Source organism: Malaclemys terrapin, chromosome 24, assembly GCF_027887155.1.
Source record: "Malaclemys terrapin pileata isolate rMalTer1 chromosome 24, rMalTer1.hap1, whole genome shotgun sequence".
NCBI lineage: Eukaryota > Metazoa > Chordata > Testudines > Emydidae > Malaclemys > Malaclemys terrapin.
In genome coordinates this window covers 8,136,805-8,163,045 of record NC_071528.1, presented here as the reverse complement: position 1 = coordinate 8,163,045, position 26,241 = coordinate 8,136,805, and the positions used below count along the sequence as shown (strand labels likewise).

General features: G+C 56.2%; 1 protein-coding gene across 1 annotated transcript in view; it reads right to left on the bottom strand.

Moving 5' to 3' along the window:
- MYO1F (myosin IF) overlaps positions 1 to 26,241 on the bottom strand; it is a 51,552-nt gene that overhangs the window by 8,044 nt on the left and 17,267 nt on the right. Inside the window, exons 3-21 of the mRNA XM_054013276.1 lie at positions 19,846 to 19,935; positions 18,828 to 18,922; positions 15,457 to 15,544; positions 14,751 to 14,840; positions 13,784 to 13,915; positions 13,201 to 13,335; positions 10,862 to 10,994; positions 10,137 to 10,333; positions 8,916 to 8,996; positions 8,176 to 8,262; positions 7,624 to 7,710; positions 7,038 to 7,205; positions 5,602 to 5,687; positions 4,120 to 4,201; positions 3,925 to 4,031; positions 2,880 to 2,978; positions 2,545 to 2,689; positions 1,709 to 1,823; positions 405 to 574 (exon numbers count right to left, since the gene is read on the bottom strand). Of these exons, the coding sequence (XP_053869251.1) occupies positions 405 to 574; positions 1,709 to 1,823; positions 2,545 to 2,689; positions 2,880 to 2,978; positions 3,925 to 4,031; positions 4,120 to 4,201; positions 5,602 to 5,687; positions 7,038 to 7,205; positions 7,624 to 7,710; positions 8,176 to 8,262; positions 8,916 to 8,996; positions 10,137 to 10,333; positions 10,862 to 10,994; positions 13,201 to 13,335; positions 13,784 to 13,915; positions 14,751 to 14,840; positions 15,457 to 15,544; positions 18,828 to 18,922; positions 19,846 to 19,935 (2,187 nt within the window). The remainder of the gene's footprint in view (positions 1 to 404; positions 575 to 1,708; positions 1,824 to 2,544; positions 2,690 to 2,879; positions 2,979 to 3,924; positions 4,032 to 4,119; positions 4,202 to 5,601; positions 5,688 to 7,037; positions 7,206 to 7,623; positions 7,711 to 8,175; positions 8,263 to 8,915; positions 8,997 to 10,136; positions 10,334 to 10,861; positions 10,995 to 13,200; positions 13,336 to 13,783; positions 13,916 to 14,750; positions 14,841 to 15,456; positions 15,545 to 18,827; positions 18,923 to 19,845; positions 19,936 to 26,241) is intronic.

Genomic DNA, 26,241 nt, shown 5'->3' with positions numbered 1-26,241 from the left:
TAAACCAATCACTGTCTGCAGACTTCAGAAGGGGAGAATTCCCAGCCCGCTCCCAGGCCCCTCCAAAATCTCTCTCTGTTTCTGTCTGGGCAGGGGTAAGCAGATCCCATTTTCATGCAATGCCTTTAAAAACCGAGCGGCTGCCAGCTCCCGGGCAGGGAGAAATGGACACCTCTGGGACCTGACTGACCGCAGCCCTGCCGGAGAAATGGGTATGGGATCCCACGGACAGCAGGGCCCTTGAGAGGACTATAAATAAGGAACTCTCCCATCCATACAGCGCTGCCTGGGATTTGCCTCTTCCTTTCCGAGAGGAATCTCTCAGCACCCGCCCCTGGGTGAGGAGGAGGAATCCCGTCCCCCTCCCCCACACCCTCCTCCCCGCCCCGGACGAGTCCGTTTACCTTGAATCTCCGGTCGTACTTGGTGACCGAGTCGGCGAAGTCTATCCGCTCCCTCTTCCCCATGAACTGCCGCAGCTCAGGCCTGTCCTCCATGCCCAGATAATCGCCCACAAAATTCCGGTTGATGCTGTTCTTCCTCCTTTCCTTGAAATTGTACAGGATGTGGGAAGCTGGGCAGGGACACACAGTAACAAGAGTCAGTCACAGAGCGGGTCAGTGGCCCGTCCAGGCAGGTATGTCGTCCCCGTGTTGGAGGCTTTCAGAGGATGGCGTTAAAATTCTACAGTGTACTTCACTGTGCAACCTATACCGGGGGGTGGACATATCTTCCTGACCCCCAGTGTATGCCCTGAAGCCTGAGCATTTATAGCTCATGGGATTTTTGTCCTAGCTATTCTAATGGCAAATGCTATTCTTGGTCATATAAATGTCCCCTCTTACTGAGCTGCTTGTCTCAATAACATCCTGCAGCAGCAAGTTCCACAGGTTAATTATACGTCACATAAAGTGTTTTCTTTCAGCTGTTCGAAGTTTGTAAACTTTTAATGACACTGATGCTTGTGTTGTGGAATGGGATGAATGGGAGTGCATGCCTGGCCTTCTTTGCACCATTATTTTAGGTGCTTGTATATCTCCTTTCGCTTTTGGCATGAACAATTTGAGCGTATTACGAAACATTTGGAGTGTTAGTAGTAGTACAAGTAGGAATACCTGCACTTCCATATTACGTTACAAACATGTATTAATTAATTAAGCTTCATAACACCCCAGGGGAAACAGAGGCATGGAGAAATAAGTGGCTTGCTGGAAAACACAAAGGAAATCACGGAAAGCTTGTAAAAGAGCTGAGGATTCCTGCCTCCCACACTCCACTGCTCTAAATCCCCTCCCTCTCCGAGGCAGAATAGAACCTAGGAGTCCTACGACCCAGTCCCCACTATTCTAACCCCTGGGCCACACATTCTGGGAATAGAACCCAGGAGTCCTGCTTCCCGCTTCTCTCATTCCAGACCCACAGCCAGGAATAGAACCCAGGATTCCTGCATCCCAGTCCCAAAACTTATTAAAAGGCCATTGTCAAAAGTGGGCAAAGGCTAACTTTGTGCCCTGCCTGCTTCCCCCCCACCCCTCGAATGGCTCCCCAGCTGCTCCTCCCTGTGCAATCCAGCAGGCGAGAAGGTGGAATGCCCAGCCGGGCTACGTGCACTTTACCCCAGGTTGTATCAGCTCCCCGCTCAGTGTCTCCACAGAATCTCTGCCTGCTCCCGCCCTGGGTCTGCTGGCGCAGCTCTCGGCTCTCTTACCCTCCTCTCGCATCTGTTCGTACTTCCGGATAGCGATGTGCTTCCGCCAGGCCTTCTGGATAACTCGGGCAAAGCCATCAAACTTCCGCTCCCGCATCTCCTCCAGCAAAAAGAGCTGGTGGCAGCAAAACACAAACACACAGGGAACGTGAGACCCAGCCAGACCTATGCAGAGATGGGGTCGCAAGACAGAACCAACCTGTGCTCTCCTTAGGGGCTGCAGAAATGGTTTGAGTAGAAAGACGGACAGACAGAGAGGTTTCTGTCTCATCTAAACCTCTCTCTGTATCAGCTATCCCTCCCTCTAGGTTGCACTGGATGAGAGAGGACACCAAGTTGACTTTATGGGGGCTGTGCCCAGTTTTCTTCATTCCCCACAGGGGTTGGGAACCAGAAGGGCAGCCTCCCCCCTTCTACCCATCAGCCGAGCCCCCGTGAGCCGAAGGCTGGGGAAATTGGTGAAAACATTTGACACTCATTCGGTTTATGTTTTTTTACACCCTCTAATGTTAGGTGTTTACCCCCAAATTAACGAGCCTGGGAGCTCTCTGCTGAACATGCCTCTCTTGGAAATACTGTCATTCCCTAGATCCCCTCTGCTGAAGTTCAGACCGTTAGCTGCAGGGCAGCCCTTGGACAGAGCAACACAGAGACCAGGTGGGAGGCCCTTTGCCCCAATTTCGTGCTGGATGGAGCCGGGTGATTTTATGGGGGCTGCCAAGCACATCCGTTGCCCCGCCTGGAATCCTTGACAATCCTTGGGGGCAATGGGTGAACCCACATTGCAGCAGGCAGCTCCGGTCTTAGGCCAGATGGGCAGGAGCAGGGCCACTTACCGATTCTGGGTTCTTGACAAAGACCTTGCTCCGGCCCATCTGATACTGGTCGGCGTCCATGTTAACCGACCGCAGCAAGTGCTGCACGCCCTGGCGCTCGTCCCCGCGCCAGTACGGCCACGTCTCTGCTGTCAGGATGGCGTACCTGCCGGGAAAGAGGCACGTTAGCTGACAGGCTTCCGGTGACCACAGCTCGGATGCCTTCAGAAACAAGAGGTCCTCTCTGGAGCTCCCAGATCTAGTTGTGCTGATTCCAGGCGCAATGGGTGGGGGTCCAGCCCTGGCAGAGTGCACCGCTCCGGGGGTCCCTGCAGCACTCCCAGAGGTGGCCTTACCTTTGTAGAAACTTGTGAAAGACCCGTCGATAGGCAAATCCTGCCCTACGTACGCGGATGTTCTCTTTCAGCCCCAGATATTCCACTTGGTGCTTCACCCTGCAAAGCAAGGAGGGGAAGAGAGACGCTCAGCACAGGTGACCGACGCGCCCTACGGACGGACTCTCGGGCTGGAGCGGGGCCACCTGGATTTTGCTGAGTCTTGCTGGCAACGTATGTGTGAGGTGGGTGGGCATGTACACGCAGGTGTGGGAGCGTGAGCGTGTGCATGTATGGAGGAGTATATGTGAGTGTTTGCACGAGCGTTACACTTAAACTGGCCTGCTGGGTGACTGCGGGCAAGTCACGTCGCGGCTGTGTGCCTCAGTTTCCCCCTCTGTAAAAGCTTTGAGATCTGCTGATGATAAGCGCTGTATAAAAGCTAAGTATTAATTAATGATTAATGATTAATTAACCCTGTCTGGAATCACAGAAATGAGAGATGGGAAAAAACCTCATGTGACATTTTCAAAAGGGCTTCAGGGACTTAGGAGTGCAAGGGCTATTTTCAGAAGTGACTCATTTTCAATTACATTTCGGCTCATAGGGGCCAGGATTATAAAGGTAATTAGGCCCCTAAAGAGGAAGATAGCGGGGTTGTCCAAAGCGCCTGAACAGGTGAAATGCCCGACACCCATCAAAGTGGTCAGGACCTTGTTTGCAGATAAACGTTTTTTCTGCCTTGAACCATGGCCTGGATCTGCGGGCAGTCCCCTGGGGCTGCCTAGTAATGAATCTTTGGCTTCTTGCTCACACACTCGCAGTAAGGAGCAGTCTGGCCTAGTGGGTAGAGGCACTGGTGTGTCACTCAGGAGACCCAGGTGCCATTCTTGTTGAGCTCCTCTGAGATCTTGGGGAAGGTGTCTCCCCTCCCACCCTTTGTTTAGACCATCAGCTCTTTGGGGCAGGGACTCTCTCTCACGATGTGTATGTGCAGCTCCAAGCGCAATGGGCCCGCTAGGCGCTACTCGTAATGCAAGTAATGAACGGCGAAGGCCTCTCTCACCTGCTTTCCTCCCAGTCCTTGGGTCTCTTGGTCTCGTTGGGTTTGATGCAGCGGATGTAGTGTGGCGTGCACTTCATGAGCGTGTTCACCAGGTCGTTGGCCTGTTTCTGTTGGAAAGACCGACGTCGACAGTGTTACCAGTCTCACCGGCTCCCCGAGGGAAGGGAGAAGCTCTCCCGTACCCTCCTCCCGTACCTTGATCTTGGAGCTGGCTGTGGTCGGTCGGCCCTTCTTGTCGGCATCTAGTTTTTCTGGGAAAAGCATCCGGATGAAAGCACTAAAAGGCAGAAAACAGTCACCAGCGTGAAACCGCCACGGACCCACTGAGGTTCTGAGCTCCCTGCCGCAGGGTCTGGCCAGCTCAAGGAGCTCCTTTCAGCCTGGGCTCAGGCAGGTGCTGCTGCGGTTGAAGTTCATGGGAGCCACACCTGTTTACACCAGGGCTGAATTTTACCCCGAATTTTCCCAACGGGGCTGACCAGCAGCAGGAAGATAGGAGCTGCACTACTAGATCAAATCCAGTCCAGTGTCCTGCTTCCCTACACTAGAGTCACAGGGTTGGAAGGGACCTCAGGAGGTCATCTAGTCCAACCCCCTGCTCAAAGCAGGACCAACCCCAACTAAATCATCCCAGCCAGGGCTTTGTCAATCCGGGCCTTAAAAACCTCTAAGGATGGAGATTCCACCACCTCCCTAGGGAACCCATTCCAGTGCTTCACCACCCTCCTAGTGAAATAGTGTTTCCTAATATCCAATCTAATATCCCCCTTCACTCTTCTCTTCTGCAGACTAAATAACCCCAGTTCCCTCAGCCTCTTCTCGTAAGTCATGTGCCCCAGACCCCTAATCATTTTCGTTGTCCTCCGCTGGACTCTCTCCAATTTGTTCACATCCCTTCTGTAGTGGGGGAACCAAAACTGGACGCAATACTCCAGGTGTGGCCTCACCAGTGCCGAATACAGGGAATAATCACGTCCCTCGATCTGCTGGCAATGCTCCTACTAATGCAGCCCAATATGCTGTTGGCCTTCTCGGCAACAAGGGCACACTGCTGACTCATATCCAGCTTCTCGTCCACTGTAATCCCCAGGTCCTTTTCGGCAGAACTGCTGCTTAGCCAGTCGGTCCCCAGCCTGTAGCGGTGCATGGGATTCTTCCGTCCTAAGTGCAGGACTCTGCACTTGTCCTCGTTGAACCTCATCAGATTTCTTTTGGCCCAATCCTCTAATTTGTCTAGCTAATACCTGATGCATCCCAGGAAGATGAGTCCCCCGCCCCGCCCTTAATAGACTGGTACAATGCTGCACATGAAGGGGACGTGCTTGCCTGACCCCTGAGAGCTGCTGTGCAACAGGCCAGTATACAACCCAGCGGGCTGGGGCACCACTTTGTCCGAGGCCAACAAAGGGTTAAGCTCAGTTAAGCTCTGGGGAAGGGCTGCTTGGGAGACAGAGGGGAGAGAAAGCCACTGGGAAGGCCAGGCTCCACACTGGGGGTAGGGGGCTGTCACAGCCCTGTCCTGTCCTTCTCCCTGCCGGGACAGGGCTCTGGGCTTGTTTCTCCGGCTCATCTCAGCAGTTTGCACTCAGGCATTTTCGCACGTAGACAGAACACAGGGCAGGAGCTTTAAGAAGACCCCTGTGACGGGCCCGGCTATATGGCCAGGGCGACACTCACTGTTCGCTGCTCTGCATGAGCTCAATGAGGTCGGTGAAAAGCACGTCCCGGTTCCGTTCACAAAAGCCATTCACGTCGTAGGAGACCTGGAAGGAAACGTCAGAAATCAGCCCGAGGAGGGTCCTCTACGGACCAGATCCACTGGTTGCCTGAGCCGCAACGACCCGCGCTGTGGAAGAAATACACGTTTGCCGTCAAACGTCCCATGAGCGGGTTGCATACGTCTTGCATTTGTTCCGAGTTATCCCTCCCGTGAGTCCCTCGGGTCGTTCTGGGCCTGCAGCTTGTTTGTGGGGAGCGCTCCCTGCCAGGACGAGCGTAACCCGTTGACTCAGGGCTCTGGTACAAATGTCTCTGCTGCCAGGTGACTGCAGCTTTGCCGAGGTGCCTGACTCAAGGCAGCCGATGGATCCAGGGAAGTAATAACTGCATGTGTCCCTATGGTGCCTAGCCACACGTAGACACGGGAATCAATGCGATAGTTGTACATTATCCATGCAACACGCGGGCATCATTCGCTCTCTCTAGGCACCTACCTGGTCCTCAGCACCATCATACCTGCATCATACCTCACCCCTGTGAGCTAGGGGGGAGTTATCCCCATTTTACAGATGGAGAACAGAGGTACAGGGTAGATTCAGGGATTCACCCCTTAGCCCTTGCCCAGTGCCCGATGTATTATTATTTGTGTTATTGTAGCACCTTGGAGCCCACTCATGGACTGGGACCCCACTGTGCTAGGTGCTGTACAAAAACAGAACAGAAAGTCAGTCCCTAAGAGCTTCTCCACTAGACCACCCTTCCTATCCATTCTGTGCATATACCCAGGGATCCATGCAGTGTGCAGCTGTGTCCACGTGATGTGTGTGTACTCCCATAGGATTATGTGCAGGGTGAGCGGACAGGGATCCATGCGGTGTGCGGCTGTGTCCATGTGACGTGTGTGTACTCCCATAGGATTATGTGCAGCGTGAGCGGACAGGGATCCATGCAGTGTGCGGCTGTATCCATGTGACGTGTGTGTACTCCCATAGGATTATGTGTAGTGTGAGTGGACAGGGATCCATGCGGTGTGCGGCTGTGTCCATGTGACGTGTGTGTACTCCCATAGGATTATGTGCAGCGTGAGCGGACAGGGATCCATGCGGTGTGCGGCTGTGTCCATGTGACGTGTGTGCACTCCCATAGGATTATGTGCAGTGTGAGTGGACAGGGATCCATGCGGTGTGCGGCTTTGTCCATGTGACGTGTGTGCACTCCCATAGGATTATGTGCAGCGTGAGCGGACAGGGATCCATGCGATGTGCGGCTGTGTCCATGTGACGTGTGTGCACTCCCATAGGATTATGTGCAGCGTGAGCAGACAGGGATCCAAGCCAGGTGCTCGCGTGGGTGCCGTGTGCAATGGCGCTAGGCCCTGCGTCCATGCAATATACCTTGCCTGCATAGTGGTGGATTACAAAGCCCGAGTTCCAGCTGTTGAAGTGCTCATGAGTTCCCACCGCCGCCTGGAGCTTCTGCAGGAGGGTCTGGTCTGCCCCTTCCCCCGTCGCATGCATGGTGGCACAGACGTCATCGAGGACGCTCATGATCCCAGGAGGATTCTGGGAGAAAGAAACATGATGAGGGGCCCTGTGTTCGCTGCATCACTGACCCGCAAACCTGGGCGCATGCCAGCAGCGCTGCAGGGATCACAGTATCAGGGATTGTCCCGGATTGCTGGGCCAATCCCAGTGCCAGGCTTTGGCCCGTTCAGCCCAGCCACGTGCTGAGAGGGGTTACGCTCCACTCAGGTCAAGCGAATTAACCCCTTATGCAGAGCATGCGGGGAACAAAGTCACTCCCCAGCGCGGGCTCGTTCCCTGCGATGTCACCTGCGCAGTGCTGCCGTTCTGCAGCTGAACACTGCCCAGGGTTTCAGTCCCCTTCAGCACCCAGTGGGTTAAGCACCTTCCTCGGGGACACACCCCACAGCCCGCACTGCCCCCCGCCAGGAAGGACAGCAGAACTGCCCTCTCTTACCAGCTTGTTCTCTATCAGGTCACACACCACTTTGTTATTGAAATACTGGATCGGGGTCCACTTGATCCCCTCCTGCACATACTCTTCCTAGGACAGACAAGAAAGGCCCAGCTGATCCAGCCGTGCACCGCAAGGACGGAGCTTTGGGACCCACAGCTGGGGCACAGGCCGATGGGGGAGGGGGGCAGTTTTGCCTGCCTCCCTTTTATGCACATAAAGTAATTCCCTCAGGTGCAAAATTGTCTCGGGGCCTTGGGCTTGCTGCAGACGCATTCAGGACCTTTGGGGCAAGATTTTCAGGAGTGGGGGCCTCAGGTGAAGTTCCTACATCCGTACTGAAGCACCTGCTTTGCAAAAGTGCCGAGCACCTAGCAGCCCCCTCCTGCCTGTTTCCCTGGTCTCTGCCAGGGGGGGAAAGAAAAGGCCACAGGCAAATGAGGTAATGCATACGCTCGTTTGCATAAACCCGCCTGATTTCAGAACCTCCAGCCTTAACAAGCCCGTCTCTGCTCTCCCCTGCCCCACAGCGCGTTGCCCCGGTGTGCACCGTACCTGCTCCGCTTTAAGGGTCAGCTCGATAAAGATCTGCTGCAGCTTCTCATTCACAAAGTTAATGCAGAATTGTTCAAAGCCGTTTTTCTACAGAGGTATAGAGGAGAGAGAAAGAGTGAGATCCCAGCTGGGAGGTCGGCTCCCCCCCGACTCACACCCTGTCGCTCCTGTTGGGCCTTATGGGGCATTCTGCAGGGGGCTCCCCGGGAGGACAGCCAGCCCCAGCTCGGGGCTCTCCCTCTCCAGGCTGGTGGGTCCCAGGGGCACTGTGGCTCTGCAAGGCTGGGCAACTAGCTCCCCAGCTGGTCTGCCAGAGGAGACATTGGCATGGGATCTTGGGCGACGGCCCCTGGCTCCAGAGCCGGTCAGTGGGGAGGATGGGCACCAGGAGGGGCAGCTGGCACGCTGGTCCGTGCAGAACTGGGTGTTATACAGCTGTGGGGCAGACTCACAGGCCAACACAGATCAGTCCCCCAAACAGTGGACCCCCGAGAAGGAGCCCAGCATTTTGAGGGGTGCCAAGAAGGAGGGCGGTGGCAGGTGGAGGAAGAGGAAAAGGGCGTAGTGGGGAAACAGTGACTCTGGAAGGGAGGTACCTTTGGGTTCTGCATCTGAGAACCCCTCTTGGCAGTCTAGGCTGCAAGGGGAACCCCCGCATTTCCCTCTCAGCTGTTCTGTAGGGAGCGACCGTGCCCTACGGGTGGGGGGAGTTGGCACCTCCATTCAAGTGTAACAAGTACCTGGAATATTTCAAAGCCGTAGATATCCAGCACCCCGATACTGTACTCCTCATTGGGCTTCTGCATGGCCCTGTTAATGGACTGCAGGGGAAGAAACGGAGAGAGGGAGAGAGAAGGGGGAGAGACACAGGGAGAGCTTCAGCACCAGGAGGTCTAGTTCTCCGACATGTGACACTGTCTTTCTGGCCTGGCGGCTCTCATACATGCGCTGACCCTGGCTCTGGCCCTGGGGGAAGGGAGAGGGACCCTGGCGAAAGCCAAACCCTGTCCCTTACTCACATCGCACCTAAAACGAGAGCCAGTCACAACGGCTGCTTTGGCCCCAGGGACATCGTACCCAGTGGAGAATGTCAAATCGAAGTCAGACACGTCCCCTTCATCACAATTCAACACACCATTCGCAGCTGCTAATCCCAAGTGTGTTGGAGGGTGGATCTATCTATCTATCTATCTAATCTATCCTCATACACCCCCTCTATCTATCTATCTATCCATCCATCCATCCCCATACACCCCTTCTATCTATCTATCCCCATACCCCCTATCTATCCATCCATTCATCCCCATACACCCCCTCTAACTATCCATCCCCATACACCCCCTATATCTATCTATCCATCCATCCCCATTCACCCCTTCTATCTATCCATCCATCCATCCCCATGCACCCCCTCTATCTATCTATTCATCCATCCCCATACACCCCATCGATTGATCGATCTATCTATCTATCTACATACACCCATCCATCCCATCCATCCATCCATCCATCTCCCTGGTGTCTGAGTGCCAGCCAGAAGCCCTGCCCCATACTCAGACAGGGGTCTGGCAACTTCAGTAGGGGAGGGGCCAGCAGCTGCTCCTTTATGAGGAGGAGGGGCAGCTGCTGCTTTAGAGACAGGTTGAAGCGGGAGAGGAAGGACCATCACATCCTCTGCCTTCCCCTCAAGTGTTGGGGCAGTTTGGGGGTGGGAGACTTTGGGGAACCCCGGCCATGGGTCTCTTCAGGCAGCTGCTGCTGGATCCACGGCTGGTGAGATGGGAAGCCTGTAACCACCCCTGGGTAGATGGGACTCAGTCTCCAAGGGGCATCCCATCCTGGGGGCTGATCTCCCCCAGATTCCTAGTCAGGACTCGGGAACAGCCACAGAAGAGATTTCACACAGAGCCAGGGACCCACCGGCTCTGCTTAACCCGGGTAGCTTGGGGTACGACCCTCACCTCCACGAGGAAGTCAAAGACCCGCAAGTAGAGCCCCTTGGCCAGGGCGTCCCGGGTGTAGGACGCCTGCTCCACATTCAGGGTCACGTTGATCGACTCCGACCGGCCGCCCCATTTGCTGTCCATCTTCCTGCTGGTGATCTTGTCATTGAGCCTGTCCTTATCAATCCCCAGCAGGTAGGCGGGGAAGGCCAGCACTGCACACAGGGAGTGAAAGTCAGGGTGTCTCTAGACACCCCACCAGCCCATACAACTCCCTCCCTCTGCCGTTAGTGAACAGGGCTGTTGTTGTTCCCCAGCTCAGCCATGCCCCCATGGACAAGGGGTGGCTGTGGTCTAGTGGTTACAGCAGGGGTCCTGTGTGCCAGGACTCCTGGGTCCTATTCCTGGCTCTACCAATGTCTTGCTGAGTCACCGCTAGCCAATTCACTTCCTCTCTCTGTGCCTCAATTGCCCCATCTCTAAAATGGGGACAGTGACGCTCAGCCATGTCTGTATTGTGCTTTGAGACCTGTCGTGTAAGGAACTTGCATATAAGTCCAAAGCATTATGAAAAGCATCTCCGCTTGATCTCATTAACTGAAAAGGCTAGCTTGAAATCCAGCCTGGATATTGTGAGCTGCTTATCTGCCCTGACACTGGGTGGAAATCTACCCATTCAGCTGTCTCCTGGTCTTCTCTACTGGCCCTTTCCCGGGGGGATGGATTCAGGCTGTGGCACTCACAGTCAGGGTTCTCCACCTGGGCATAGTTGCCCTGTTCTCGGAAGTTAATGTTGCCCAGGTGCAGAATTCCAGCCACGATCTGTAACACCAGCTGCTGGTCCGCTCTGGCGATGCCTATCACCTGCATGGCGTTCTAGGGGGCAGAGAAAGCATCCCATCAGCCCGGGTCCCTGGTATTATGGCTGTACACTTATTTGGGGAAGATTTGGAAAATTAAAACACCAGCAAAAATAAAGCCACCGTGACCATTTGTGAAATGGAATATTCAGCCAAAAAAAAAAATAAAAGAATTAATTTTTGTTGACAACGAAAACGTTTGGAATGTCCTGCAGGACTTCCAAGGGTTTTAGACGTGTCCGCACTTTCAGAAATGTTGCCCTAGAAGAAAGCAGCATCCGCTTCCGGGACCTGGTGAAACCCGGACACGAACAGCCCTGCTGTATCAATCTACCACCAAACAGACAGCACTACTGAAAAGCAGCCACCTCTGGGGTGGGAAGACAGCAACGAGGTGGCAGGTAGCACCCTGCACAGTAATGGCGGGTTAACATTGGCAGAGGACACTCCTCTTCCAAAAAGTGCCAGGGGTTCATTCCTGCGCCGGAAGAGCAGACAGGACCAAGCACGGGTAGAAAACAGCCTCTCTCTGCCTCAGACAGAAAACCTAGCTGGTGTTAAGATGAAGCTTGATACATTTATGAATGGGACAGGGTGGCCCATGACAGCAGAGGACTGGACCAGTGACCCAGGAGGTCCCTTCCAAGCTTGTGTTCCTACACATATGTGGCTGTGTCGACCGTGGAGGCCCTTGGCAGCTTTGCCCTTAAGGCAGGGGTGGGCAAAGTATGGCCCGGGGCCCACGTCCGGCCCTTCAGACATTTTAATCTGGCCCTCGAGCTCTCGCCGGGGAGCGGCGTGGGGGGCTTGCCCTGCTCCACATGTGCTGTGGCTCCACACGGCTCCTGGAAGCCGAGACATGTCCCCACTCTGGCTCCTATGTGTAGGGGCAGACAGGGGACTCCGCACACTGCCCCCGTCCCAAGCACGGCCCCCGCAGTTCCCGTTGGTCAGGAATTGTGGCCAATGGGAGCTGCAGGGGCAGTGCCTTCGGACGGGGCAGCGCACAGAGCCGTCTGGCTGCGCCTCCGCATAGGAGCTGGACAGGGGACATGCCGCTGCTTCTGAAAGCTGCTTGAGGTAAGCGTTGCCCAGAGCCTGCACCTCTGACCCCCTTCCACGCCCCAAGCCCCTGCCCCAGCCCTGATCTCCCGCCCACCCTCCAAATCTCTTGGTCTCAGCCCGGAGCACCTTCCTGCACCCCGAACCCTCATCCCCAGAGCCCGCACCCCCAGCCACAGCCTGCACCCCTTCCGGCGCCCCACCCCCCTGCCCCAGCCCGGAACCCCCTCCGGCACCCTGAACTCCTCATCTCTGGCCCCACCCCAGAGCCCGCGCCCCCAGCCAGAGCCCTCACCCCCTTGCACACCCCAACCCCCCAATTTCATGAGCATTCATGGCCCGCCACACAATTTCCATACCAAGATGTGGCCCTCGGGCCAAAAAGTTTGCCCACCCCTGCCCTAAGGGCTGCTTTTGGTTGCCATGGGAATGCTGGGAAAATAATACAAGATGGCGGCACCACGGGTTCAGAGACTGGGTAGCTGGCCAGATCCCCACCCATCTCCGAGTGTCCCGCTCTCAGAGGGTGCGCGGGGCGCCCAACCTGTCTGCTCATGGCCAGGGCCAACGAGAGGGAGGGGAAGCCGGTACAAATTACCGGGGCCTGGCGGTCTGGAAGGGGGTTCGGGGTCCAGCTTCCCCCCCCTCGTCGGCCCTGTTTAGCCGGTCCGCCCTTGCTGTGCCCAGCACAGTGCGGGAGGGCCAGCCCCGTTAGCCTGGCCTGTTGAGGGGCCGTTATCTGGCATGTGGCTGCAGGCAGGTTGCCACTGTTCCCACTTGGATGTCCAGCCCTCTCTTTCAGCTCCAGCCAGTCCCTCTGGAATACGGGGCCGGAGGGCCCCAGGAGCAGCAGCAGATGGGGCACAAAGAGCTGCCTTCTTGGAGATCAATCCTGTTTTCATCCACACGCTGGGCCAGGTCAGAGGGATAGCTCAGTGGTTTGAGCATTGGCCTGCTAAACCCAGGGTTGTGAGTTCAATCCTTGAGGGAGCCATTTAGGGAACTGGGGTAAAAATCTGTCTGGGGATTGGCCCTGCTTTGAGCAGGGGGTTGGACTAGATACCTCCTGAGGTCCCTTCCATCCCTGATATTCTATGATAAACGTACAGCTCAGGTAAGAGCCACATTCTAACATGCCCCCCTGTGAACACGCCACTCACCATGGTCTCGTGGAAGTCGCTCCGGTCATCGGTGCCGTCCACCTTGTAGGTTTCGGACTGGTTCAGGTAGTAGTAATAATCGGGGGTCATGATCCCCAGGTTCTGCTGCTGCTCCTGGGAGGCCCCTTCAATGAGCTGCCGGTAAAGGGGAAGAATGCAGGGCTGGGGTCAGCTCCTGGAAATGAACCAGCCCTCGGGGATCCCCTGCTCTGCAGCGTGGGGCTGTCTGTCTAACCTTGGAGTGCCGTCTCCGTCTCCTGCTCAGCCAGAAACCCAGGCCTATCAGCAGCTCTAGGGCGCAATTCTGCTACAGACGCTACAGCGTAAAAGCATAGGGGCGCGCTCGCTCTTTCCAGGCACGGACGCCAGTACACAGGCATGTCCATTTGCACACTCACGACGATGCCCGCATGTGCACGTTCACATATACACTCACACATTCTTAGTCAATCATGCACACACGTGCTGATATGCACACTCAGCCGTGTTCACTCTCCTGTTCTCTCTCTCACACACACACACTTGACCGCCGTGGGGCCCGCTCAGCACCAGATCCCCCGGGTGCCCAGGTTTGTCAGGGTACCTGGTAGTAGATGTGGAAGTTCCTCTCGCTCTCATTCTGGTTCACCACCCTGGATTTCTCCAGCAGGAAGTTGGAGATCTTCCCTCCATCCGGCTCACCGCCCCGGCTGAACTGGATTTCAAAGTATTTCCCCTGCCGAGGGAAGACATTTCAGCCGTGAGGCTGCAGGGCTGCGGTTCTCTGGGAATCAGCCAGAGGCCGGGCCGTCTCATTTCAGGGACCCCCCTGTCTAAGGAAGTCTCTCCCACCTTCTCCCAGGACCCTCTGCCTTCAGGCCTCACCATGTTTCTCTTCCCCACACCTGCTGTCCCCTGTCACTGGCAGCTTTCTGGGGCAGGATCTGTCTTTGATGACATGTATGTACAACACCATTACACCAAGCTTTTCACTCCAGATTGGGGCTTCTCGGTGCTACCATAAAACAAATAATAGCAACATACAGGACACAGGGCAAGGCCTTTCTTTTTGGGGCCTCTCATCTCTGACTCTCTTCCTGTCCCCTGCAGGGTTATCTTTCCTTCCCCTCATCTGGGGCCCAACCCTGAGAGGCGCTGACCCTCCACAACGGCAATGCCTAGTTAGGTCCTTCCTACAAACACTGCCCTGATCCCTTTCCAGGCTGTCCCGCCCACACCCTGCCCCTCCCCAGAGCCAGCCTTCCAACGGGAGCTGCTGGAATGGGGGAACTGAGCCATGCTGGTGAGTCCCAGAGCTGGAGAGGGATATAAGCCAGTCCGTGGGGTTCCGAGATGGCACATGCAGCCTGGAGACGTGCCCTGAGAAGCCACTTGCTTTGCTTGTGCTTCAGGCCAGCTCTGGCCCTGTCAGACTTGCAAAATCCCCAGGGGATGGGAGGGCTTCAAGAATGAGCCAGATACCCATGGCTCCCATGGGATGATCACATCTCCCAATCCGCACACCCCTCCCCGGGACCGACCAGCGGTGAAATCTGGCCCCGGAGACTTACAAATCGGCTGGAGTTGTTGTTCCGGACGGTTTTGGCGTTCCCAAAGGCTTCCAGCAGAGGGTTGGACTGTAGGATGATGTCTTTCACGTGCTGAGGGTTAGAGCAAAGACTGGGCGAGTCAGAGATCGGGCCAGGTCCATTGGCTCACGGGGGACTAGTCGCAGCGCGGTGAGGTGCATGGCAAAGGGCTGCCAGAAAGCTGGCAATGTGGCACTTCACGGTTTAGGGGCGGGGGACTATTCCTAGCTCTTGGCTTGGAGCAGGTTTGCTATTTCCAGCTCTGGGTTGGTAGGATGGAAGGGCATTGCTCCGTGTCAGGCTGGCACAAGGCAGGCAGTGCCGGATCTTGGTGCGTGTGTGGGCACTGCCGGATCTGTGTTGGGAGCGCCAAGTCCTGGATTAGAGCAGGGCAGGTCTGAGCATGCAGGGCGGGGTTTGAAGAGGAAGCATGATCTGGTGCCTGGTAGGTCATCACCTTTCCCGGGCTAACCTACGGTGATCTCAGCCGGCGGGGAGAGCTGAGGAGCTGCAGAAGACGGGGAAGGAGGAGCTGCCCTCTGACAGACAGAAAGATGATTCAACCCTAGGAAAGTGGGTGGGAGGGAAGGAAGGGATGGAGCGAGGTGGGGGAAATGGAGAACAAGAATGATGAGAGGATGAGTAGAGAGAGGCTCAGAGAGAGCCCGGGCTGCAGAGGGAGCCGTACCTGCACTTTCTCTCCACCGCCGGACACTTTGGAAATGTAGCCCATAATGTATTTGGCTGCCACCGTTTTTCCAGCCCCGCTTTCCCCACTGCAGAAACATTCAAACAAAACGGGGGGACGTGAAATAACCTGCCCAGTGTCTACATTTCCAGAGAGAACCACTGCCCTGCTGGAGGTTTCACTCACCCCTTAGCCCGCTGTGGGTCTCAGAGGCAGATTACACTTTTGTGGGGCTCTGGGCTAGAACAAGGGGGGGGGCCCTCCCCACCCCTTCCACCTGCAGTGCCCCCTGCCCCTTGCGCTCCTGCCAGGAGCGGGATTGGGGCACGGGGGCTTCCACTGCTCCCCGGCAGGAGCATCGGGCGGGTGGAGCAGGGCAAGCCCCTGCGCCCTGACCCCGCTTCCCGGCAGGAGCACCGGGCGGGCAGAGCGGGTCCATTTTTCCAGGCCCCCCAAGTTGGACGGGGCCCCTGGGCATGGGCCTCGTTGGCCCAGTGGCTAAACCGCCACTGCAGATGGGCAAGGTACCTCCTTGCCCAAAGACAGAATATTCATTCCTCCCCTAGAATGAGGTGCAGACAGTGACAACCATCCACCAGTGACCCAATTCCCTCTTTGGGCCTGTTTTCCTGTCCATCCTTTGTCTATTTAGGTAAACGCTACGGGACAGGGACTGTCTCTTGCTTTTTCCGTGCAGTGCCCAGCACAATAGGGGGCCAGATCTCTCTTGGGGCCTCTAGACCCTATTGCAATCCAAATGCTACATCATTTTATAACTCGGAGACTCTTGGGTATTCTCTCCGTGTCTGCGGAAGGGGAGCTCTTGCTGGGTACAGGAGGGTGGTCCCGTTTTGAGTTGAATAGTTCTTCCTGGTCCTTGTGAAGGGGCAGCGGAGGTGTGTAGCGATATGGAATCATGGCTGCACATCCCTGCAGCAGGTGGGTGACGAGATTCCAAGCTCCGCACACTCTGGTTCCCGGCTCAGGCCGATGCCTGAATTATTCGTTTTGGTGCCTTGTACCTAGAAGGGAAGTCTCTGGACTTGCCCCACATCCGGACAGCTCCTCCGCAATATTCAAACAGACAAACCTCTTGCGTAACGTTCATTTCCTGTGCTGAGCTGCCGTCCTCTGCATCCCAGCCGGGCACATTTGCTTTTAGCAATGAGGTCCAGGGGTAAGGTGACCAGAGAGCAAGTGTGAAAAATTGGGATGGGGTGGGGGTAATAGGAGCCTATATAAGAAAAAGACCCAAAAATCGGGACTGTCCCTATAAAATCAGGACATCTGGTCACCCTATCCAGGGGACTGAGTGCTCCACTCAGATTCAGTAAACCTGGGCTCTATTCCCGGCTCTGCCGCAGACCTGCGGGATGACCTTGGGCAAGTCACGGCTCTTCGTTGTGCCTCAGTTTCCCCTCCCAACCTTTGGCTGACTCGTCTGCTTGGACTGAAAGCCTTTGGGGGCAGGAACTGTCTTTTACTAGATGTACGTACAGCTCCTAGCGCAATGGAGGCGAGCCGTGATCTTGCATGAAAAGTGGCAGTGTGGTGGGTCATGTGAGAGAGGAAGTACGTTAGGGCTTGTCTACATGGGAAAGTTTAGCCAGTTATACTGCTACATAGTATAGTGAAACCTGTGATAGCTATACCAGTGTTCATATACACAAGTATAACTATAGCAGTTTAGATTCACACCTTAGCTCAGACGTGGGCAAACTACAGCCCGCAGGCCACACCTGGCTCGCGGGACTGTCCTGCCCAGCCCTTGAGCTCCTGGCCAGGGTGGCTAGCCAGCCCCCAGCCCCTCCCCTGCTGTCCCTCCTCCCCCGCAGCCTCAGCTCGCTGTGCCGCCAGCGCTCTGGGTGGCGGGGCTGCGAGCTCCTGCCGGGCAGTGCAGCAGCATGGCTGGCTCCGGCTGGGTGGCTGCCAATCCTGCTGCTCTGAGAGGCATGGTAAGGGGGTGGGGAGTGGGGGGGTGGGGGGAGTTGGATAAGGGGCAGCGGGTCCTGGGGGCAGTCAGGGGACAGGGGGCGGTTGGATGGGGAGGTGGTGATGGTGGGCAGTCAGGGGACGGGGAATTGGGGGGGGGTTGGATAGGTGTGGGAGTCCCGGGGGGCTGTCAGGGGGCGGGGGTGTGGATAGGGGTCAGGGCAGTCAGGGGACAGGGAGCAGGGGGATTGGATAGGGGGTGGGGTCCCAGGGGGCGGTTAGAGGTGGGGGGGTCCTGGGAGGGGGCAGTCAGGGGACAGGGAGCAGGGGGGTTGGATAGGGGGTGGGGTCCCGGGGGGCGGTTAGAGGTGGGGGGGTCCTGGGAGGGGGCAGTCAGGGGACAAGGAGCAGGGGGGGTTGGATGGGTCGGGGGTTCTGAGGGGGGCAGCCAGGGGGTGGGAAGTAGGAGAGGGCGGATGGGGCAGGGGCCAGGCTGTTTGTGGGGGCACAGCCTTCCCTACCCAGCCCTCCAAACAGTTTTGGAACCCCAAGGTGGCCCTCAGGCCAAAAAGTTTGCCCAGCCCTGCCTTAGCTTATACTGGTCTGACTTTCCCCTTAGGCTGGTGTGGAAGTTTGTTCTCTTGAAAGTGGACGGGAACTTTAACCCGTAAGAGCCTCGCGGTGATGACTGGTGACTACAGTGCCCATACTACTCATTACGTGGAGCGGGCCAGGGGAGGGGAGGACTGATTCTGAGTATGCCTGAGAGAGGGAGCTGGCACAAGGCGGGCACTTGGTGGGTTTGTGGAACCCTCTCCTAGCCCAGCGTTTCGTTGGACGCCGTGCCAACGTGCTCCCTGCTAGGAATGCAGAGTCCAGGACATCTGCAAGTGCCTTTGATAACAACACCGATGAATAACCTCACAATTCGATGGGGCTTTTCATCCCCGAGCACTTTGCAGATCACACACATCCACGGGGCTCGCCGCACCCCGCCACTGCTGGGCAGCTACCTTTGCAAGGCTTACCGCGGCTTACCGGCGCATAGCAACGGAGGAGAGGAGGTGAAAAATGTTGTATCCAGTCAAAACTGGAAGAGGAATGCAGGGAGGCGGGACTGGAATTCAGCCAAGACACCAGCAGTAACAAGCCTGGTCATATGAAAAGTGTCGTGGAATCTCTAATGACCCCAAGAGGGCAGGATGCTAGCCCCACTCTTCTGGTTTACTTCTCCCGAAGATGGCACCACTCCCCGCAGCGCGGCAGTGCGGTATTGGATCAGTACTGGCTCTGAGCGTGCCACTGACTGAATCGCCAATGCCCTCCCTGTGGGGCACCTATGGGGTCCTTGGGAAACAGACCTGACCCTGCTCAGCAGCTGAGATCAACCCCCACTTCCACCCAAGTCACGCTTATTTGAGAGTCGGCGTTCTTGCTACCTGATAATGACGCACTGGTTCTCTCCGTCGATCAGCATGTTCCGGTACATGTTGTCGGTCAGAGCGTAGATGTGGGGTGGATTTTCATACTGAGCCTAGAGGCCAATGAACAGACAACGAGAATAACGGTTACTAACTACAACGCAGAGTCTAATGCATAAACCAGAACCCTCTCGGTGAGCAGCGCTTTCCCTGGGAGGATAAGAGACAAACATCCGCCACCTCCCTTCTCCAGTTAGGCACCCAAACAACCTTAACTCTGCCCTATAGCAATGCCATGGGGTAACTATACATGGATGACCAGTGGTTCTCAACCTATTTACCATTGTGGGCCGCGTATGCAGCACTCTATGTTATGTGGGCTGCATCCACACAATATATACACTACCTGTAAGGCCCTGAGGATGTCACCTGGGCCGCCGCTGTGTGCCGATTGGGCTGCAAGCAGTTGCATGTTGATGCTTGTGACGCCAGATTAGATTAAACTGATTTTTAAAGACACATTCGATTTTTTTCATATTTTTTCCCCCTTCAGGGCAGAATTAAGGTTTTTTGGGTGCCTTAGCCGTGCATTTCCATATCTTAATACCTTTGGGTTTCTTTTAAGTGTAACCTTAACTCTGAAGCTCCCGGGCTTATAAAGTTGGTTTCTGGAATAACTGCAGCTGCTCGGTAATACTTTTTTACCCTAAGTTGCTGATATGTACTTTCAACCTTAACACAGGTTTTGTTTGGAAACAGATACTGCAGTAATCCCTATAGCTGGAGAGGAGACAGACACCCAGGGAGCTGCCCACGGTCATCCAGCAGATCAGAGAGTGAGCTGGGACCAGAACCACACCTCCTGACTCCCAGTCCGAGGCCCTAGCCTCGCCTGGGGCCCGTTTATACTATCAGTTAGAAACGTGTCTGCGCCTTGCACGTTATGCATTGGTGTAAGACAGAATAGCCCAAACAAGGAGTCATGTCAACCAGCCCCACCCCAGTTCTAACCCCCAAGACCAGCCGGCCTCCTCACCGCTCCTTGGTACAGTTCAACCTCCCGGTCCGTGAAGTAAGGCATCTGCTTGAAGGGATTGACGGAGATGAGCACCGAGCCAATGTAGGTCTGAGCTGTTTGTTAAGGGCCGTCAGCTTCCCCCGTGTTTCTCCTTTTCCCACCCAGCCCCACGCTCCAGACATGCCACGGTACCCAAAGCCAACAAGACCCAAAAGGACCACGGTAGATTCAGGCGCACGGTGAGGACTTTGATACAAGAGATGGGTCCAGACCAGCCCCCTCTGCCCCCACTCTGGAACCTGGGGGGGATCTGGGGTCTGGAACAGAACTTGGCAGAGGTGCTGGAATTGGGGGTGCAGCACACCCCCAGCTTGAAGTGGTTTCCATCACATCCAGGGTTTACAGTTTGGTTCAATGGCTCTCAGCACACCCATTACACACATTGTTCCCGCACCCGTGGAACGTGGCAGCTTATTGGGTGGCTCACTGCAGACAATACCCTGGCGCCGTTACGGCCCGAAGAGAGTGATGGCAGATGGACTGTTCTGGGCTTCTCTGGCTTCTTCTAACCCCGGGGCCCTGGACCTGTCACACAGATTGTCATCCCGGGGGAAGGGGCCATGATGCGGCACCTTGATCAGCAGGAGAATTAAGGGGTAGCAGCAAGTGGGGGTGCTGGAACAATTTGTATACTGGGGGTGCTGATGAAGGAAGCCATGGGAATCATGGAGTTGGTATTTGTTATTACTACTTCAAGCCAGGGGATGCGGCAGCACCCCGAGTTCTAGCAGCATTGGCAGCAAGTAAAACACACGATGTGCCTCCCCTCCCTGTGGTAAGGGAATCGCCGGGCTGCAGAGGGCTAATGCCACAGCCCTGTCCCTCCTAGGAGCTCCCTGACATGGGGCTGCGGGAAGGAGGCACTGGAATTCCACCAGGGGCAATGTTGGAGGAGTTTGTTCTTTGGGACCAGTTCAAAAGGCAGAAGGAAAATCAGATTCGGTGACACCCAAGGGCCGAATTTCAGGCGTTCAGCTTAGGGTTACCATTTGTCCGGATTCCCCCGGACATGTCCGGCTTTTTAAAGTTAAAAATAGCGTCCGGGGGGAATTTGTCAATGTCCGGACTTCCCCCCATGCAGAGTGTGCACGGCGTACAGGGCAGATCGTGCCACTCGCTCGGGGCTCCGGCAGCCAGAGCCCTTCCTTCACTTCCCCCCTCCTCTCTCCTGAAACTTGAGACCACTCCCCTCCTCTCTCTCCCTCCCCCTCCCTCCCTGCATTCGCAGATGGCCGGCCGGCCTCGGCCTCCCTCCGTCTGGAGCTCCGACCCTGCTCCCCTCCCCCGCTGCCGAGCGCACTGCTCTGCAGCACAGTAAGGGGGCCGGGGGTCAGAGAAGCGGCAGGGAGGTTCTGGGGGGGGGGGGTAATCAAGAGACAGGGAGCAGGGTTGGATGGGTCAGGAGTTCGGGGGGGGGCTGTCTGGGGGTTGGGGTGTAAGGTTTTGGGCAGTCAGGGTACAGGTGGGGGGGGTCTCAGGAGGGGGCAGTTAGGGGACAAGGAACAGGGAGGCTTAGGTAGGAGGTGGGGTTCTGGAGGGCAGTTAGGAGCAGGGGTCCCAGGAGGGGGCAGTCAGGGGACAAGGAGCGGGGGGGGGGTCGGGAGTTCGGTGGGGGTTCTGGGGGGGTGGATAAGGTTTTGGGCAGTCAGGGTACAGGTAGGAGGTAGGGTCCTGGGGGGCAGTTGGGGGGGGGTCTTAGGAAGGGGCAGTTAGGGGATAAGGAACAGGGAGGCTTAGGTAGGAGGTAGGGTCCTAGGGGGGCAGTTAGGAGCAGGGGTCCCAGGAGGGGGCAGTCAGGGGACAGGGAGCAGAGGGGTTTAGATGGGTCTGGAGTTCTGGGGGGGTCTGTCTGGGGGTGGGGGTGTGGATAAGGGTTGGGGCAGTCAGGGAACAGGTAGGGGTTAGGGTCCTAGGGGGCCAGTTAGGATGTGGGGAAGGTCTCAGGAGGAGGCAGTCAGGGGACAAGAGGCAGGGAGGCTTAGGGAGGGGGTGGAGTCCTGGGGGGCAGTCAGGGGACAAGGAGTGGGGGGGAGGGTTGGGGGTTCTGAGGGGGCAGGAAGTGGGAGGGAGTGGAAGGGGCAGGGGCGGGGCTAGGACAGGACAGGGGTGGGGCTAGGACAGGGGCGGGGCTAGGGCGGGGCTCCTCCCGTCCTCTTTTTTGATTGTTGAAATATGGTAACTCTAGTTCAGCTTCCATTTAAGCACCTTGAGAAGGGCCTGGATTTTCACCTGACACGCGGCGTGGCTCTGTCGGAAATCTGGCCACTTTTGTCACGTGCCTAAGGGGGAGCTGCGCGCGTTTGAAAATCGGGCCCCAGTTGTGGGTGCCAATGTGGAACACTAGTGAAAACTCTGCCCCTAGTGGCCAGGAGGTTTCACGAAGCCTGTCCTTGCCCAGCAGCACCTGGTGGGTGGTCTCCCTCCAAAGCCGTGTCCTGCGGAACAGCAAAGCGTTCTTATTGCAATCTTGAAATGGGCTGCGCTCACATGACGTCACCCCGCGGTGAGGCTGTGTTGCCACCACATAAATGAAGAATGCCAGCTGAGATAGTCCGTGGGTTTGATCCTGTATTGGAAAACGGCCACTGCACTAGATGGACCAGTGGTCATGTCCTGTGCAGCAGGAGGTTGGGCACAGGACGAAGATGGGCCAAGGGTCTGATCCAGTATAAAGTGGCTCTTCTCTTCTTAAGACCTCGCCTAATGATGCATTTGCAGAGTTTTCGCCTCCTACCCAAGTGCAACAGGAGCTTTCTGCAGCCTCGGCCTGGACGACAGCCCGGGACAGGCCCATGAAAACAGGGGCCGCCCTGCAAAATCAGGTACAGGTGATGACCCTGTTGGTAGGCCCCCCACCACCTCTGAGTTGTGGCCTCCCCAGAGAGCACGTAGCAAGCGAAACAAGCGGTGAAAATCGCAGCCTGTTTTGGAAGGGCGTTCCCCAGCGCGGCTTTGATGTGGTGAAACAGCTGTGCCACATGAAGGGGGCAGGAGGCCCGCTTCTGCACAAGGAGTAGAGCCTCATTGTTCCAGCTGGGAGGTTAACCGGCCACACCACTCTTGCCCAGTAGTGCCCTCCAGCATCCCCCAGTCACTGTGGCTTGGCCAGGGTCCTCAGCGGAGGGTCTGTGTGGAGCACAATATGGGATGGAGCACTCGGCAGCTCACCATGGGTTACCACTACTTCCGGCCACCTCGGCGATGCTCACCCTAGCAGCCTTATGATCGACACTCAGCACTTCATAGGTCTCAAAGCCCTTTATAAAGGGGGTACAATTACCTCCCTTCTACAGATGGGGAAACTGAGGCACAGAGCCACCTCACGGCTTGCTTAGTGAGCTGGGGCGGGGCTGGGGACTAGAACCCCGGTGTCCTGACTCCTACAGCTGCACCTTCCACCTGTCCCTCCTATAGACCTACCCCATGGTATCTGCCCTAGGTGGACCAAAGATGGAGGCACGTGCATAGGACACCCCAAAGACGGAGAGATAGGAGGTGGTGAGCTGGAGGGTATTACCGTGAGGGGCTATGGGAACAGCAGGGCTGGGGAGAGCAGGGGGGACCGTTACAATGGAGGGGTCTGGGAGAGGAGGGTGGGTGTTACAGTGGGAAGATGTGTGGGTTCATACAGAGCTAGGAGAAGCCTCACTCCCTGCCGCAGACGTTTAAGCAGGACGGGTCCCCCTCATGCCCACTTGGTTCAAGAGGGATGGCTTGTCCCCCAGGAGAGGGAGTGACCGCGGGGACTAGCGTGTCTCTTACAGAACGGGAAAGGGGGAGGAAGAGGAGGTGGAGGGGCTGGTGCTTCCTGTGGAATGCAGAAGTGCTCCAGACTGACTCATGGCTGGACACTGGGCCCTTACACAGCAGCAGAAAAAAAAAAAGGAAGAGGGAGGTTTCTGGTTTTTTTTTTTCTTTTCTAAAAAAAACCAAACAAATGAGCCACTCCAGCCCTTCCGGGCTGCTGTCACAGGCAGGAGGAGCACCCGCCCTGAGCTGTCGCAAAGCACAGCCTTGTAAGGACACAGCCTTGCCTTCGGTGGAAACCACAGCCCACTCGAGCGGTGTGCGCACTGTCTCTGGTGCGCTCCTCTTCCCTGAGACCTGCCGTAGCTCACTGCTCCCGTCTCCCCTGCAGGGGAACAGTGTTCCCAGCCCGACAGCCAGGGAATTCAGTGCTCAGCCAGGCCTAGAAAGATTTCCCTGCTGCCAGCTCGCTGCCTCCTAGCAGAGATGGGACACGGGAGCCAAAGGAGCGCTCTGGATAGCCATTGGGACGGCGAAGGCCCTTGTCTGGGCACAGGGCCAGGCTCAGTCTCATGCCTCTGTGGGTCAAACCCCGTGATAATCAAATATAAGGTCAGGGAGAGTTTATGTTCTCGGTCTGATGAGCAAGGAACCAGCCAAGCAAAGAGTGACGCTGCAGGGTTGTGCCGACTGCCTCCTCCGATTGCCATCGCAGCGAGCTCCTTATAGGCGGCCATCAGAGACTCGAGCAGGAGTGGGGGCTCCACAGAAACCTTCTTCCTTCCCCGGTGCAGTGCCCCATGTGGACACGCGCCAGGGAAATGCGGGAGACTGAGATCATAATGCATGAGGCTAAGCAACATCGCAGTTACAGAACTAGAGTTCCACAGGTTGACTGTGCATTGTGTGAATTGTCTAGGTTCCTCATTGTGTGAGGGACCTAGACAAATTGGAGGATTGGGCCGAAAGAAACCTGATGAGGTTCAACAAAGACAAGTGCAGAGTCCTGCACTTAGGATGGAAGAATACCATGCACCGCTACAGACTAGGGACCAAGTGGCTAGGCAGCAGTTCTGCAGAAAAGGACCTAAGGGTTACGGTGGACGAGAAGCTGGATATAAGTCAACAGTGTGCCCTTGTTGCCAAGAAGGCTAACGGCATTTTGGGCTGTATAAGTAGGGGCACTGGCAGCAGATCGAGGAACGTGATCGTTCCCCTTTATTCAACATTGGTGAGGCCTCACCTGGAGTACTGTGTCCAGTTTTGGGCCCCACACTACAATAAGGATGTGGAAAAATTGGAGAGAGTCCAGCGGTGGGCAACAAAAATGATTAGGGGTCTGGAGCACATGATTTATGAGGAGAGGATGAGGGAACTGGGATTATTTAGTCTGCGGAAGAGAAGAATGAGGGGGGATTTGATAGCTGCTTTCAACTACCTGAAAGGGGGTTCCAAAGAGGATTGATCCAGACTGTTCTCAGTGGTACCAGATGACAGAACAAGGAGCAATGGTCTCAAGTCGCAGTGGGGGAGGTTTAGGTTGGATATTAGGAAAAAAAATTTCACTGCGAGGGTGGTGAAGCACTGGAATGGGTTCCCTAGTGAGGTAGTGGAATCTCCTTCCTTAGAGGTTTTTAAGGTCAGGCTTGACAAAGCCCTGGCTGGGATGATTTAGTTGGGGATTGGTCCTGTTTTGAGCAGAGGGTTGGACTAGATACCTCCTGAGTTCCCTTCCAACTCTGAGATTCTATGATTCTATGAATAAAAACACCAAACAGCCATACTGGGTCAGACCAATGGTCCATCTAGCCCAGTCTCCTGTCTTCTGACAGTGGCAGCCAGGTGCCCCAGAGGGAATGAACAGAACAGGGAATCATCAAGTGATCCATCCCGTCACCCATTCCCAGCTTCTGGCAAACAGAGGTTAGGGACACCATCCCTGCCCATCCTGGCTGATAGCCATTGATGGACCTATCCTCCATTAATTTATCTAGTTCTTTTTTGAACCTTGTTATAGTCTAAGAGGCGCCGAAGGACAGGGCTGGAGTGCATGGGCAGAGCTGTGTGGCAGGCCAGGACTGGAAAAGCAGAGGGTGCTAAAGGGCCGGGACTGAGAGGCATCAGCACAGCTGCAGTCAGGTTGCCCACAACCTTGCAAAATCCTCCACTCCATCTTCTCCTGTTTCACACCCCATCCCTCTCAGCCCTGCTGAGCCCGCTGCCGCCCTTACACGCCAGACGAAGAGGAACAGCGGCAGCTCCTTTTGGAGTCCATTCGCCTATTCTTTAAATCCAGGAAGTGCTTCCCCTGCCCGACCCAACATTGCCACAGAGCGCTCCCGGTCCACGAAAGGCTCGCTCCAGGGACGCCCGGGTCCTCTCCTTGAGCCTGCTCAGCTGAATCTGGTCTCTTTGCTGGCCTCCAATGTCGGGGACACGTGAAATCAGCGAGACCCCCAGAGCGGCCGAGCGTGCTGTGTGCACCGGGGCAGTCCCGGCATTCAGCAAAGGCCCCCGTTTTAGAAAGAGCCGTGGGCTGGAGCAGCGCAGAGCGTCGTGCTTTAGAACGACCGATGCCAGGGCAGCAGCTCTGGGCCGCTCGAGAGG